The 15,085-nt window shown below is 44.5% G+C and overlaps 1 protein-coding gene across 2 annotated transcripts in view; it reads right to left on the minus strand.

Annotated features, from left to right (window-relative positions):
- acaca (acetyl-CoA carboxylase alpha) overlaps positions 1-15,085 on the minus strand; it is a 363,222-nt gene that overhangs the window by 70,509 nt on the left and 277,628 nt on the right. For both annotated transcript variants that reach the window (XM_072469570.1, XM_072469569.1), the window contains exons 48-49: positions 2,403-2,499; positions 128-263 (exon numbers count right to left, since the gene is read on the minus strand). In XM_072469570.1, the coding sequence (XP_072325671.1) occupies positions 128-263; positions 2,403-2,499 (233 nt within the window). The remainder of the gene's footprint in view (positions 1-127; positions 264-2,402; positions 2,500-15,085) is intronic.

Below are 15,085 nucleotides of genomic sequence, written 5' to 3' on the forward strand. Positions count from 1 at the left end.
ATTATAACAGGATTTCCTGTACTCAATGTCTGGAATAGTTGTTCCCCTTACAGAAGAACGCAAGGAGGGCAAAGCCCTTTAATGCAAGAAAACTTGGAAATATTTTTATCTAATTAAATCTCTTTACCTTTCATCCCACCAGAAAAACCTCGCCAATTGGCAAACACCATCAGTGGCAGCCCTTCTCGGTTCAGGTCCTTGATGGCTTGCGCGGTTTTGAAGGCAGAGTCCGGGAACCACACTTGACCAGCTTGCTGGATTATCTGTTCATACATACCACAATATTACTGCTGACGCACCACAATTTATTAAAGAAAGCCTCAAGTGTAAGCAAAGAGAAGAGGAGAGAAAGGGAAGGGAGTTGAGGGAATAGGTGAAACAGAGCATGTTAAAATAACTTTGTCAGGTGACTCACAGCAGCTGTCATATCTGAGGCAAATCAATTTGATGAGAAAAGGGAAAACGTCCCGGTCTGGTTGTGTTATGTTATTGCTAGTAACATAACCTGCTACTTGAATTAGGCTTTGCTGAAAGATGCTCGAGACTCGGAGATAAGTTTAACGTATTTATTGAACGATTAACAATGCTTCTAAATGGGTTTGACACTCTGCTGATCTGCCTCTCTTGTAATTCAGTCTATTCTGCTGACTATACAGGCTTGCTCTTGACCACGTGCTAGGGTGTGATGTTGCTGCTAATCAACCCTGTCCTATTCTCTAGGTCTCTGACGATGGAAGAGGCGGAGCCTGTGTGCCTTGTCCTTTTTATATGGGTCGTGTAGTGCCCCCTTGTGGTAATGCCACCTCTGGGTGTCTTGATTACCCATTGGTTGTGTCCTGTTCTAATAACCCATTGGTTGCGTGGCTGCATGTCATGACAGCTCTGGTGCTCCCTCTAGTGGGTACTTAGTTGTAGTGTATTTACATTAACCCCTTGTGTATGTACAGTGATGCATATCACTACAGGTCTAATGGACAGAATTTTGTGGAAGCGATGGGGGTTTCGGCTGCTGGCTGGAGACCCAGCAATTCCCCGCAATGCCTCTTTTCGGGAAGGAGAACACCAGTTTGGGGGCCACTCAGGCTAGCAGCAGCCCTTCCCCCACCGTTAAAGCTCCGGGGTGGAAATTCTGCCCGCCAACAGGTCAGCAGCCATTCTGCACTTAGCATTGCCGCTGGGGCAGTGGTGACTATTGCTCATTGACATCCAGCCAAGGTCTCGGATCGAACAGGACCCAGGCATAGACGAGTGATGGCAGGAGTGTTGGTTTGTGGGGTGGTGTGTGTTGGGTTGGTAGAAAGCGTAGAGAGTTGGCTTTCAGCGGACACCCCTTTCCAAATGCGGGATTCCTCCTTCAGGCACTGGGTGTTTTTGAATAAGGACCCTTTGGGAACCTGCAAGCAAAAAAGCCAGGCTTTGCTAGTCATGCTCCCCACTTGGCAAGTGCCCTGCCTGCTGCTGGGTGAGATAGCAAGGTGAGGCCCTTGGTGGATATTAATTGCCCACCTAAGGGTCTCAATTGACACTGGGGTGGGAAAGCCGGCCACAGGCCTTCCCATCCCAACATAAATCAGGGGGGAGGTGGGAAAGTGACAGGGTTCCCACCCGCCACCCTCCCACCGGTTAATTGCATCCCTGCAACCGAACCCGCCATGGGGGAGTGCATACGGTTCTGACCAATAAAACTAAAACGAGCCAAATGACAAATTTTAAAATGCTCCCCTTCCAGGCGAAGAAATAACAATGTGACAAACTGGAATGCACTACATGACTCATAATATTTGGGGGAGTTCAGGCTGGCCATTTCTAAAATAAAATCCTTATTAGCTACCCAACTGTAGCCAGTGTAGCCACACTCAGTGCTGCACTCCAGGGACAGGGAAAGGAAAATCTGCTGGGGTTCCCCATTGCTGTCCGCTGACTCATATTGGAAAGTGCAGGACATTTAGGGAAGTCAGTGTCAAGCTCAGCAGTGACACTTCAAAAGTACATTATCGGCTGCAAACCCCTTTGGAGCATCAAGAAGTATTATGCGTATTCTTTGTTTTCAAGGCGAGTGATGGTGTCATAGTGCTGGCACTACTTGAGTTATAATACCACTTTTGTACTGATCTCTGGTCCAAAGCTGGTTACATTTTTAATGTCTGCAGAAACCTGAAGAGGCTCTCTGCCATTCTTGAATTCTGCTCTCTACTGTTCGCGAAGCGCTCAATGTGGTAACACCCTGCTCATTAAAATATGATGTCAAGTGATTTCAGCAACTTCCCTTTTCAATTAAACTGCAGTTTTTGCATCAGCTTATTGCTGGAAAAGCTGTAATATGACATGGCCCTGAGGAAATTCCCAAGCGAAAACACCGTGCTTCTTCTTGAATGCACTCTGCAGGACTTAGCACAGCCTACCTTTGCTTCAGAATCCAGATTTGCCGGGTCTGCTGGTATTGATAACTCGACAGTCCTGGTTTCCACAGCAACCACTCCCACAGGTATTCCCCCCAATCTGGAATAGGCAAGAAAAAAAATGTCTTCAGTCTGATACAAGGTTGTTTCGAACATGATTTTTTTAAAAACCTGCACTGATGCTAGAGATAGTTGGCAAAATGGCTGCCATTTATTAATTATTAATTTATTTATTAATCTATTAAAATAGTCTTATACTTTTATACAAAGGAGGAGGGATGGCTTCAGATTCCTGGAGCATTGGACTCCGTTCCAGGGCAGGAGTTACCTGTTCAGGATGAGATGGATTATATCTCAACACAGCTGGGACCAATATCCTCATGAGAAGGTCAATGGGTGCTGCACAGGAGGAATCAAACTAATTTGGCAGGAGGACGAGAGCCAGGATGAAAAATATGAGAGGGGAAACAATGTGTTAAGCAGCGACCCATAGGGGAGTGGGGGTGAGTGCTCCGTTGAGAGGGCGTGGGAAGACTGAGGTGTCACGTCTAGTCAATTGCTATTGTACATTCTCTTTTTGCACTATGTTAATGTTCCCTCTATTTTGTTGTGTTAGGATTATTACTATTTATTATGAAAAACTTTGCAAAACTTTAATAAAAAAATATTTTTTTTTTAAAAAAAGAGATCGGGGGACACCAACAGCTTTAGAGCACAGGGTATTTCAGAAATAGGAGGGAGCAGGCAAGTGCGATGGGGTCGGTGGTGTCGAAGATGGGCTTGGAGTGCATGCATGCATTTACATGTAGCGGGTAATTAATATCGGTGAGTTGCAAACTTAAGTCGCCACTATAACATCGTGCCAAAACAGATCTGCCTTAATTGTGTGTGATTTGTGGGCAGCACTGCAGTCTCACGGCGCCGAGGTCCCATGTTCAATCCCGGCTCTGGGTCACTGTCCGTGTGGAGTTTGCACATTCTCCCCGCGTTTGCGTGGGCTTCGCCCCCACAACCCGAAGATGTGCAAGATAGGTCAATTAAACAAAAAAAAAAAATTTTTTTTAATTGAGATTTGGAACATCGCATTCCTGGCTACAAATTATGCAGGAAAAACAGGAAAGAAAAAGGTAGTAATACTGAATAAAGCAACTGTTATAGCACAGGAAAGAAGTAATATAGTGAGAGGTCAATGACAGAATCTATTTGGCTAGAAACAGTAAGACAACTATTCCTCTACTAGATGTAAACTTTCAACCCCTGAATTGCAGTAATTTTGCAGGCAAATTACAGAAAGTTGCAAGAACTATGAAGTAGTGATAATGGGGGACTTCAACTCTTCTAACATTGACTGGGACATTAACAGTGCAAAGGGGAGAGGAATTCTTGAAATGCGACAAGAGAATTTTCTTGTGTATTGCCAGCCCAATGAAGAAGGAAGCAGTGCTGGATCTAGTTCTGGGGAATGAAGTGGGGCAAGTAGAGCATGTTCCAGTTGAGAAGAATTTGGGTAACAGAGATCATAATATCAACAGGTTTAGAATGGTTACAGAAAAGGGCAAAGAACACCATGGATTAAAACTAAGGGAAGACCAATTTCAGGAAGTTATAGAAAGGATCTGGCCCAGATGGAGTGGAATCAAAAATTGGTAGGAGCAATGGAGGGCCTTCAAAGAGGAGATAGATAAGATACAGAGAAGATACATTCCCACAAGGAGAGACAGGAAAGCTGGAGTCCCCTTAATGACTAGAGATATTGTTACGACCCCCTGGACTTGTGCATGGTTAATTCCAGACCCACTTGACTCGGAGTCACAACACAAGTGAAATTAACTGTTATTTTAAAATACCGGAGGACCTTGCCTGAGCCCAATACACTGCAGTCACCAGGTTTGTAACTTTAACATAAATAACCTTTTATTATGTACAGTATTATAATTAAACTGACAGATAAATGTAACTGACTATCTAATACCCCTTTCGCAACCCCCCCCCCCCCCCCATACACAAACAAGAGAGAAAAGGGTGGTTGAGGAAAAAATAAATAAAAGGATGAAGGATCTTTGATGCACTATAATGACGTCTAGTTAATGTCTTTCTGAAGTTCAGCTTTCGTTTCGGTACTTCTTCCTTCTAGGCTGGAGATGGTTTTCTCTAGCACGTTTGCCAACTTTCTCTGTAGATTCAAGATAATTTCAAGTTTACAATACAGATGTGCCAGGCCCTCAGTAGTTTTAGAACAATAAAGCAGTTCTTTCTGCAAGAGAGAGACTGTTCCCTCTGTTTCCAAGGTCTATTCACTTCTGCCAAGCTCTCTTAGAAAGCTTCACCCAGGAACCAATCACGGACTGTTGTCATGCAGAACACGGTCCCTGGCCAACCCACAGATTACCAGCCAACCAATCAAACAGACTTCCTCCAAAGCTGGTTCCCAAGATCCACTCGGCGCTGAAGCATCTGGTTTCTTCTCTCCAAAATACAAGACCTGGAACACAATGTCCTGACAAGCAGGCTGCTTCAGCTCGAGTCCTCTGCTTAAAGGCACATTCCAATTATAATAAAAATAAAATAAAAGAAATGGGAACAAAGGAAATAAACAGGAAGGACCCTTATAACATAGAGGTAAAATGAAATAGAAAACAGAAATATATGCAAGGTTAACAATACATTAGAGAACCAAAATGAATTCAAAATGTATGGAGAAGATCTAAAAAAGGGAAATAGAGAAGCAAAGACAGCATAAGAGAATAGATTGGTAGCTAAATTTAAAGGTAACCTAAAAGTTTTACATGATTATATAGATAGTAAAAGTTTAGGTAACAGAAGAATGGGTTCAATTTAGGGGTCATAAAGGTGATCTTATGCCGGTAGAGGGCATGGCTGTGGTACGAAATGTGTACTTAGTATCTGACTTCACTAAAAAGAGGAGCCTCCCAATGTAATAGTAAAGAAGGGTGTAGTGGCGATTTTAGATGTGATAAAAATAAAGAGATTTCTTTAAAAGATTGGCAGTATTCAAATGGAAAAAGTCACCCAATCCATCCTACTTTACGGAGGTAAATGCTGGTGGAAATTGCGGAGACTTCGGCCACAATTGTCCAATCGTCCTTCGATATAAGGTGGTGACAAGAGGACTGAAGACTTCAAATGTTGTATCCCGACTGAAGAATGGAAAGAGGGAAACTGGACAATTTCAGGCCAGTCAGCCTAATGTCTGTGGTGGCAAAAGTGTTAGAGCCACTAATCATGGACAAAATTAACCAGCACTTGGAAAAGTAAAGGCCTTTTAATGGAAGGCTGAATGGATTTATTAATCGCTAATTGTAACTTAACTGGGATCTTTGATGAAGGACAGGGATTATGAGGGTACTGTGGTTAATGTACATACGGGATCGCTAAAGGAATTTGACTTCAAAAGGAATTTGACCAACTATCACATAATGGATGCAAACAAAATTTAAGCCTGTGGGATAACAGGGGGGTGGCAGCCTGGATGCAAGATAAGCTGGGGACCACAGTGGTTGAGGATGGTTGCTTTTTCAGAGTGGAGTGGAGGGAAGCACATAGGGGTTGGTAATAGGCCACTGCTCTTTTTGTTTATATATCAATGTCCTAGACTTGGGTACACAGGGCATAATTTCAAATTAAGATTTAAGTTGAAAGGCAAAAGGAATACATTTTCTTTTTTTGCACAGCAAGCTGTTATGGTCTGGAATGCATTGTCTAAGAGGTTGGTGAAAACAGATTCAATGGTAAAGTTCAAAATGGAACTGGATGAATGCATGAAGGAAAAACAAAATTATAAGGGCCAGGATAAGTGAGTGTAGCTAATTGGATTGCTCTTTCGAAGACTTGGTTTCTGTCCTCTATCGTTCTATGATTCTGTAAAGTACTTACATTATAGAAGCTGGAAAATACTGCCTATACAATCTTGTATACCTTCGATTTCGCCACATTAATCTAAACTTCCAAAATCTAGTCATTTATTTGGAGCAAAAGAAGTCAAGATCCTGGAGTAAGAGTCCCAAATGAGGCCAATCACCATCAACATTCACCTTCAAGCCTTTTCCAGATTAAACAACTTGGATTTATATTTAGATAGTGCATTTAATTTAATAACAGATCCCAAAGGACATCACAAAGACAATTTTAAAAAGGGGAAGAGGTAAAGGAGGTGTCAGAGTGTGTGTGAGAGAGAGTGTTTTGCATTGGCACCGCCTGTGGAGGGGACCGTGCTATGGTCCATCCAATTTAGGTCTACTTGAGAGACAATTCTGATGTGAGCAGGAAATGTCGGCCAATTAAACCTTATATTATATACTTTGACACAGCATTCACTTGTAATTAGCTGAAGATTATTTAATGACATTACAACCAGGTGGTGCCCTTGCATGAATGTCATCTACCATCAAAGCGTGAAATAGATGAACAGCCAGCCTGCAAATTGACAGATTGACCACAAACTGTCCTGTATTCCTAACCCCACATAAAATGGGGGTGGGGTGGGGGTGGTGGTGAGGGGAACTCTAAATATAGAAGGATTTTGAATAGAGCAAAATTCTCAATTAAGATGTTCACTTTGAACCAAACCATTTCCAGGACTAACTTAAGTCACTGCACACTAGTAAATCCATCCATCATACGGTGTTTTATTAGAAACTGACCCACAGACTGCACCATCCTCCGACTGCAGTACTGACGTTTACCAAGTTTGATTTTGTTGCACAATTACAACACAGAGTATTAGAATATAGGTACAGAAAATGAGGTCCTCTTTTTTTTTTTAAATTCTTGAGATTTCAGTCTAAAATGATTTCATTTTCGATTTTACAAAACTGACATTTCAGAGCAAGAGGTTCTCTAGCCAGATATTCAGGAGCTGTACAAATGTCTGAAAAGACCTGCACAGATTGTTCGATATATCAATTTCATTTTTGTCTGAATTATATAACTTTAAACTTGGCCTGATAATTGTTTTTAAACTAAGACAATGTCCCAGAATTTACAGAGTTTTGACAACAAACCTTCACCATTTACCATAATTACCCCTCTGAATCGGATCATTGTGTTGTTAAAAGGATATAAAGGCAACAATCACTCATAGGGGATTGAGTAAAAATGCTGTGGATTCATTTATTTAGATTTGGACATTTATACATTGGTAGCAAGTGTGGAGACATCAGCAGCAGTGCTGTGTGTGTGAGTGTTCTCTGCTCAAAGGCAAAAGTGAAACAACGATTGGATCGCATGACACGATTCCCTTCTATTGCCATCGTGCTGCTATCCCTCAAAAGGCACATCACAGCATCCCCCTTTCTTTTTAAAAATACTTTCTCCCCTTCCAAAGTAGTATAACAATTTATAATAGGGACCTTCAAGCAGCTATTGGATAGGTACATGGATGACGGTAAAATGATATAGTGTAGATTTATTTGTTCTTAAGGGCAGCACGGTAGCATTGTGGATAGCGCAATTGCTTCACAGCTCCATGGTCCCAGGTTTGATTCCGGCTTGGGTCATTGTCTGTGCGGAGTCTGCACGTCCTCCCCGTGTCTGCGTGGGTTTCCTCCGGGTGCTCCGGTTTCCTCCCACAGTCCAAAGATGTGCGGGTTAGGTGAATTGGCCAATGATAAATTGCCCTTAATGTCCAAATTGCCCTTGGTGTTGGGTGGAGATGTTGAGTTTGGGTATGGTGCTCTTTCCAAGAGCTGGTGCAGACTCAAAGGGCCGAATGGCCTCCTTCTGCACTGTAAATTCAATGATAATCTATGATTAATCTAGGACAAAGGTTCGGCACAACATCGTGGGCCGAAGGGCCTGTTCTGTGCTGTATTTTCTATTTTCTAATACCTGTGAATGTTTAAGTAACATTACATGTGTATAGGGCTGGTAAATCTATGAGTCTCTGAAGTGTAAAAGGTAATCTGCTGATATGCCCAGATCTTATAATAGTAACCTTGCCTGGCTTCTTTAATTGCTCACAGTAAGCTGTGGGGTTGTCATTCTTGGATGTTGTTCCTGGTTACATTTGAGATATTGTCCGAGATGCAAGTGGATTGTATGGTGGCGGAGGAGCAGAAATGGACCCGGGTTAGTCCTGTTATGTCTCGCGGTAGCGACTCTGTGTGTAATGACTTCCTAGGACCTGGATTCTGAACAAATCCGTGGTACCTTGGTTGGTTGCCTTGCACCTTCCATGGGATCCTGGATGCAAACTTGTCCCAACTGCAAATTTGGCAATTTTGTGCCTGCATTTTTAACTTGCACGTTGGTCAGCTTCTTTTGCAGTTTTAAAAGTTGCTCTCATGTTTCCAAAACAGTAGAGTGGGTAAGAATAGGAAAATTGGTGCGCATCGTGCTCCAAACACAGGCTCTTTAAAAAGAAATTCCAATTAAGGAGCAATTTAGCATGGTCAATCCACCTACCCTGCACATCTTTGGGTTGTGGGGGTGAGACCCATGCAGACACAGGGAGAATGCGAATATTTTACACAGCGGACAGTGACCCGGGCCCAAACCCGGGTCCTCGCCGCCGTTAGGCAGCAGTGCTAACCATTGCACCACCATGCCGCCCTTTTTAAAATTAATTTTTGAAACACAAAAGTTGCTGATGTTGTAGTAGTTGCACTCAATGTGCTCCTCTCAGATGTAGCAATGCACAGTGCAGTCCTTGCTTGGTCTGTCTATAGTTGAGAATTAATATTTCAATGTGCAAATTCATTCAGCTCGGTATTTGTCCAGGATAATGAGAAGTAATAGTGGTATTGATATTCCATTTCTAGCACATATCCTGAAATAAATCGTGGACAGTTTTCCATCATAAGACATGGGAGCAGAATTAGTCCATTCAGCCCATCGAGTCTGCTCCGCCATTCAATCATGGCTGATATTTTTCTCATTCCCATGCCTTTTCCCTATAACCCCTGATTCCCTTATTAATCAAGAACCTATCTATCTCTGTCTTAAAGACACTCAGTGATTTGGCCTCCATGGCTTTCTGCGGCAATGAGTTCCACAGATCACCACCCTCTGGCTGAAGAAATTCCTCCTCATCTCAGTTTTAAAGGATCATCCCTTCAGTCTGAGGCTGTGCCCTCGGGTTCTAGTTTTTCCTTATAGTGGAAATATCCTTTCCACATCCATTCTATCTAGGTCAGGCCTCTCAGTATCCTGTCAGTTCTGAGATCTCCCTCATCCTTCTAAACTCTAATGAGTACAGACCCAGTCCTCAACCGCTCCTCATATGGCAAACTCTTCATTTGAGGGTTTAGCCTTGTGAACCTCCTCTGGACCCTTTCTAAGGCTAGCGCATCCTTCCTTAGATACGGAGTTCTCTCTCTAGGCACACCAAATAAACTGAAGGTAGTACTGGAGTGTACACGACGATTGTGCATTTATGTTTTTCACGAGATTGATGGTGTGCAACATGTGATCCCCGCTCTTTGTCACTTTGTGCATGCCGCCATCATTTTTTTGATTTCTCAGTCACCTCATATGTTTCTGATGGGATACTGGATGGTCGTTCTTATTGCTTGATGCTAGCAATTGTGTATGGTCTTTTGGATCAGTGCATGGCTCTTTGTAGCTGCATCGGACTTTGCTCTCATGCATGGTCGCTGCCAATGGCCTTTTCTGCTAAATGCATTGCAGAATTGATTAAAAGCTGGGAATTTCCTTGGTGCATGCAGAAGTCCTCACCTCCCATATGTCTTGCTAGGTTTGGGTATTTGCGTAAATGCATCACCAATCACGGTTGTGCTGAGGATCTGAGAGGGTTGCTTCATACTTGTATCCATCCTTGAGAAACTCTTTGATATATGCTTTGGAATAGAAGAACAGACATGGAATAGAATCCCTACAGTGCAGGAGGCCATTTGGCGCATCGAGTCTGCAGCCAACTCTCTGAAAGAACACCCAAGCCTAGGCCCATTCCCTCACCCAGTCTCCGTAACTCCACCTAACCTTTGGACGCCAGGAGGCAATTTAGCATGGCCGATGCACCTAACGTACACGTCTTTGGACTGTCTAACGGATATTGCTACAATGCTTTCATGGGAGTGGATGCAATCACCAACTCAACAATTCTGCCTTCTAGCTCCGCTGGAAAAATCACAGCATGTATAATTTTCTCTGCACCTGTCAAAGCTGTTTATGGATTCGGTCGGATGTTGTCAAAATGACAGGAACTCTAGTCGATGAATAGAGAAGTTTAACCAGATTCGGAGCCAGTCTTACAATGTAATCCTCATCGTTTGGAGATCCTTCAGCTTTTCTTCCATTAATCATGGCACATTCAGCCTGTGTAGATCTTCATCCCAACTGCAGGGCAAAGTTTCATGGTTTGGGTCTGGTTCAGACATTCCTGAATCAAGAAACCTCCGTAAGATGTTTAAACAATTTGAATTCTATATATTAAGTCAGCTCATCCCAATTCTAAGTTTTTATGACTTTTTTTGACTCTCCCTCGTTCACTATTGATCTGACCTACATCCTGGTCACTCGCCTTTTCCGACTGGGCTAACCCGGTGGCTAGTCCTCTTAACGCACTGTCCTACTCACTGAATTGACAGGCTGAGTGCGGCAATTTCACCACAAGGGAGCCATCTGCTTACCGTCTCTAGTTGAGTACCGTCTACAAAGCTCACCAATGCAGTCACCATGCTGTGATTTCAACACTGTCTGAAGGGGTGTCTGCAGTAAGATCGCACCTAGTGTACTGTGAATCGTATGGTCTCTGTACCTGAGGAAAGATATACTGGCATTGGAGACAATCCAGAGGTTGATTCCGGTTATGGAGGGATTTTCTTAAGAGGAGAGGATAAGTAGGTTGTGCCTGTACTCATTGGAGTTTTGAAAAATGAAGGGGCAGCATGATGGCGCAGTGTTAGCACTGCTGCCTCATGGCACCGAGGTCCCAGGTTCGATCCCAGCCCTGGGTCACTGTCCGTGTAGAGTTTGCACATTCTCCCTGTTTGCGTTGGTTTTGCCCCACAACCCAAAGATCTGCAGGTTAGGTGGATTGGCCACACTAAATTGCCCCTTAATTGGAAAAATTGAATTGGATACTCTAAGTTTTTTTTTAAATGAGAGGCAACCTTGTTGAGACATGTAGGATTCTCAGGGGGACTTGACAGAGTAGATGCAGAGAGGTTGTTTCTCCTCGTGTGATAGTCTAGGACCAGAGGGCATAATCTCAGCGCAAGGGGGGTCTCCCATTTAAGACACAGATGAGGAAGAATTTCTTTGCTTAGAGGGTATTGAAAATGAAAGGGCATTTTACAATTGCAACTTCAGATTTACAGAAATCCTGAAGTTGCAGTTCGTCATTCACTGCTTCACAATAGGTTGCACTGTGGACTTTCATCCAACTCCACCCAGAATCAGCAGCCAATGAAATCAACTGATCTCGCAAGAACTTCTCCTTTGCACTCTGATAACTGCTTGATAACTCATTTCAAAGCTAAACTTTGTACTTCGAGGTGTAACTGGGTTTTTAATGGTGACCTGATCAATTGATCTGGCTCTAAAAAATTACTGCAAAGTTGTTGAATTCCTCTATTAAAATTAATTACTGGATTTTAAACTATCTTTTTAAACATCCTCCCAATTTTTATTGCATTCTGTAAAATTTCTAAAAGGTGGAATGATTGTTTGTGTTTTTCATGTCCTGGCTTCCCGTCTGTGTAAATTCTTGAATGTGACTGGCTACTTACACAGTTTGATGACAACACTTCAGCTTGACTTGCAGAATTCCCATTAAACAATGCAGCAATGAATTGCATGTCAAGAAACTTCTTGTCACGGAGATCAGTAGATGTCTCGGCACAGCTTTCTTCAAGGTCAGTGACAATTGGCATCATTTTCCGGCCATTCGTGAATACAGGCCATGGTTTGCATCCCCCCCAGATGTAGTTTCTTTTCACTCGTTTTTAAAAAACAATTGGTAGACTAGTCGATCCCATGTGACCTTACACATTGAGTCATTAACAAGCATTGTCTTCAGGTGCGGCTGGCATCAGAAGGCAAATGCTAATTGGAACTTGGTGGACAGATACAATTCAGTCACTATTTTAAACTTGCACACAATCTGTCCAAATTTACATTCCCATTATAAATTTGTTTGGCTACATGACAACAGAAATGGTCTACATCATGAATCATCCTGTAATTACAGGGACGTTATATTAAGCTTCTACCAAACCTTGGTTGGACCATACTTGGGAGTACTGCGTCTGGTTTTAGTCACCATACAATAAAAGCATACAGACTGTCATGATATTCAAACACACACATCATGATGGACACACTAACAGGCAAATCAGAGTACACAACACCACAACCAATCACAGACAAGAACACCAACCACATAAAAAGCACGAGCACGACACCTGGAGGTCAGGAGGTCTGGGGAGAAGGGAACAGAAAGAGCTGATGAAACACCACAAGCAGGGAGCCCCCCACGTGCAGAGTGCAAAGACCAAGTTGTAAATAGTGAGTTTAAATAAAGAAGTGTTGTACCATATGCAACTGTGTTGGCTCATCTGTGTGTCAGAACACCCAACACCACATGGTACAGGAGTGGATCGATACCTGCCTACTAACCTGCCATTCTGGACATGGACCACACCGGCAAACCGCAGCCGATGCAAGTCACGGGGAACCTAGGCACCAACTGGAAGCTCTACAGGCAGCGATTTGACCTGTACATCCGTGCCACCGAAAAACAGAATGCCTCGGATGATTCGAAGATTGCAATGCTCCTCTTCTACGCAGGCCCCCACCCGAACGATGTCTTTAATTCACTGGTGTTCGAGGAAGGCGAAAACCAGGCCAAATATGACACGGTCATCCTCAAACTGGACCAGCACTTTCAAACTGAAGTAAACGAAACTTTTGAAAGATACATCTTTCAGCAACGCCTGCAAGGTAAGGAGGAGCTTTTTCAACCCTTTTTGACGCACCTCCGGATTCTAGCGCAGTCCTGCGGTTACGGCACCACTACAGAGTCCATGATCAGGGACCAGATTGTTTTTGGCGTTGCCTCTAGTGGCCTACGCCAGCAGCTTCTTAAAATAAAGAGCCTCACCTTAGCGTCTGCTGTGGAAGCCTGTGTCCTCCATGAAAATGCTACCTGCCGTTTTGCCCGATTTCAGGCGTCCGAGTTGGCACGGAGGGGGTCCCCAGCCGTCGAATCGGCAAGCCAGGCCGCCCACGACGTTGAACGCATCCAGGCCGTCGATTTCTTCCCGCCCCACGGCCCGGACGACAGCGGCCGCTTCCCGCGCTTTTCGCGGTCTCCCGCGCAGGTGCGCGCCAAAAATAACGGCCACAACGAGGGACGCACTGCGCAGGCGCGCCCACCGCAAGATCGCACTGCGCATGCGCAGTGGCGCAACGAACGCCGTGACGTCATGACGTGCAGAAATTGTGGAGGTCTACACTTAAAAGGGCAATGTCCTGCAAAATACCGACAGTGCAACAGATGTGCCATGATAGGCCACTACGCAGCCCGCTGTCGTGCGGCTCAACCCATGGATCCGGCGCATCCTCGACAACCTCGCACACGAGTCAGGACCGTCCAGCCCACGCATCAAGACTTCCAATTAAGTGATGCAGATGACCAGGATGACTTCCGAGTTGCCGTCATTGATGTCAACAAGGTCAATGCCATCAATCCAGACGATGAGTGGTGTGCCACCCTGACGGTCAACCGATCGCGCGTCGCCTTCCGTCTGGACACCGGCGCATCCGCCAACCTGATTGCTTACTCTGCAGTCCAGGCCATGAAGGTCAAACCACCCATCACACCATCCCGGCTTAAGATGGTTGACTATAACGGGAACGTTATCCCGTCCATAGGATCTTGCCAGCTACAGGTGACTCACAAGAGGTACACGGCCACACTCCCCTTCGAAGTTGTGGGCTCATCAAAGGACTCGTTACTGGGCGCACAAGCGTGTAAGGTCCTTCACCTGGTACAGCGCATCATGTCTCTCTCTCCAGATGAGATATCCGACTTCCCGGATGCTGAGTTCCACGCGAATCTCCATTCCCTCCTCGCTCACAACCAGGAGGTTTTTGAAGGCATGGGGACATTGCCACACACGTACAAGATTCGACTCAGACCGGACGCCATCCCTGTCGTTCACGCACCTCGCAGGGTTCCTGCGCCTCTCAAAGACCGCCTCAAGGCACAACTGCAGATTCTTCAGGACCAAGGGGTCCTATCCAAGGTCACGGAGCCCACGCCATGGGTCAGCTCCATGGTCTGTGTAAAGAAGCCCTCTGGCGAGCTCCGTATATGTATAGATCCAAAAGATCTGAACAACAACATCATGCGGGAACACTATCCCATCCCGAAACGAGAAGACCTCACCAGCGAGATGGCGCGAGCCAACATATTCACTAAATTGGATGCGTCCAAAGGATTCTGGCAGATCAAACTGGACCCGGCCAGCCGAAGACTATGCACATTCAACACCCCTTTTGGCAGATTCTGCTACAACCGGATGCCATTCGGCATCATTTCGGCATCTGAAGTATTCCACCGCATTATGGAACAGATGATGGAAGGCATCGAAGGGGTACGTGTATATGTGGACGATATCATCATTTGGTCCACCACTCCGCAGGAACACATGCATCGTCTTCGACGTGTCTTCACCCGCATACGGCAAAATGGCCTGCGT

The sequence above is a fragment of the Scyliorhinus torazame genome, chromosome 12, assembly GCF_047496885.1.
Source record: "Scyliorhinus torazame isolate Kashiwa2021f chromosome 12, sScyTor2.1, whole genome shotgun sequence".
Classification (NCBI taxonomy): Eukaryota; Metazoa; Chordata; class Chondrichthyes; order Carcharhiniformes; family Scyliorhinidae; genus Scyliorhinus; species Scyliorhinus torazame.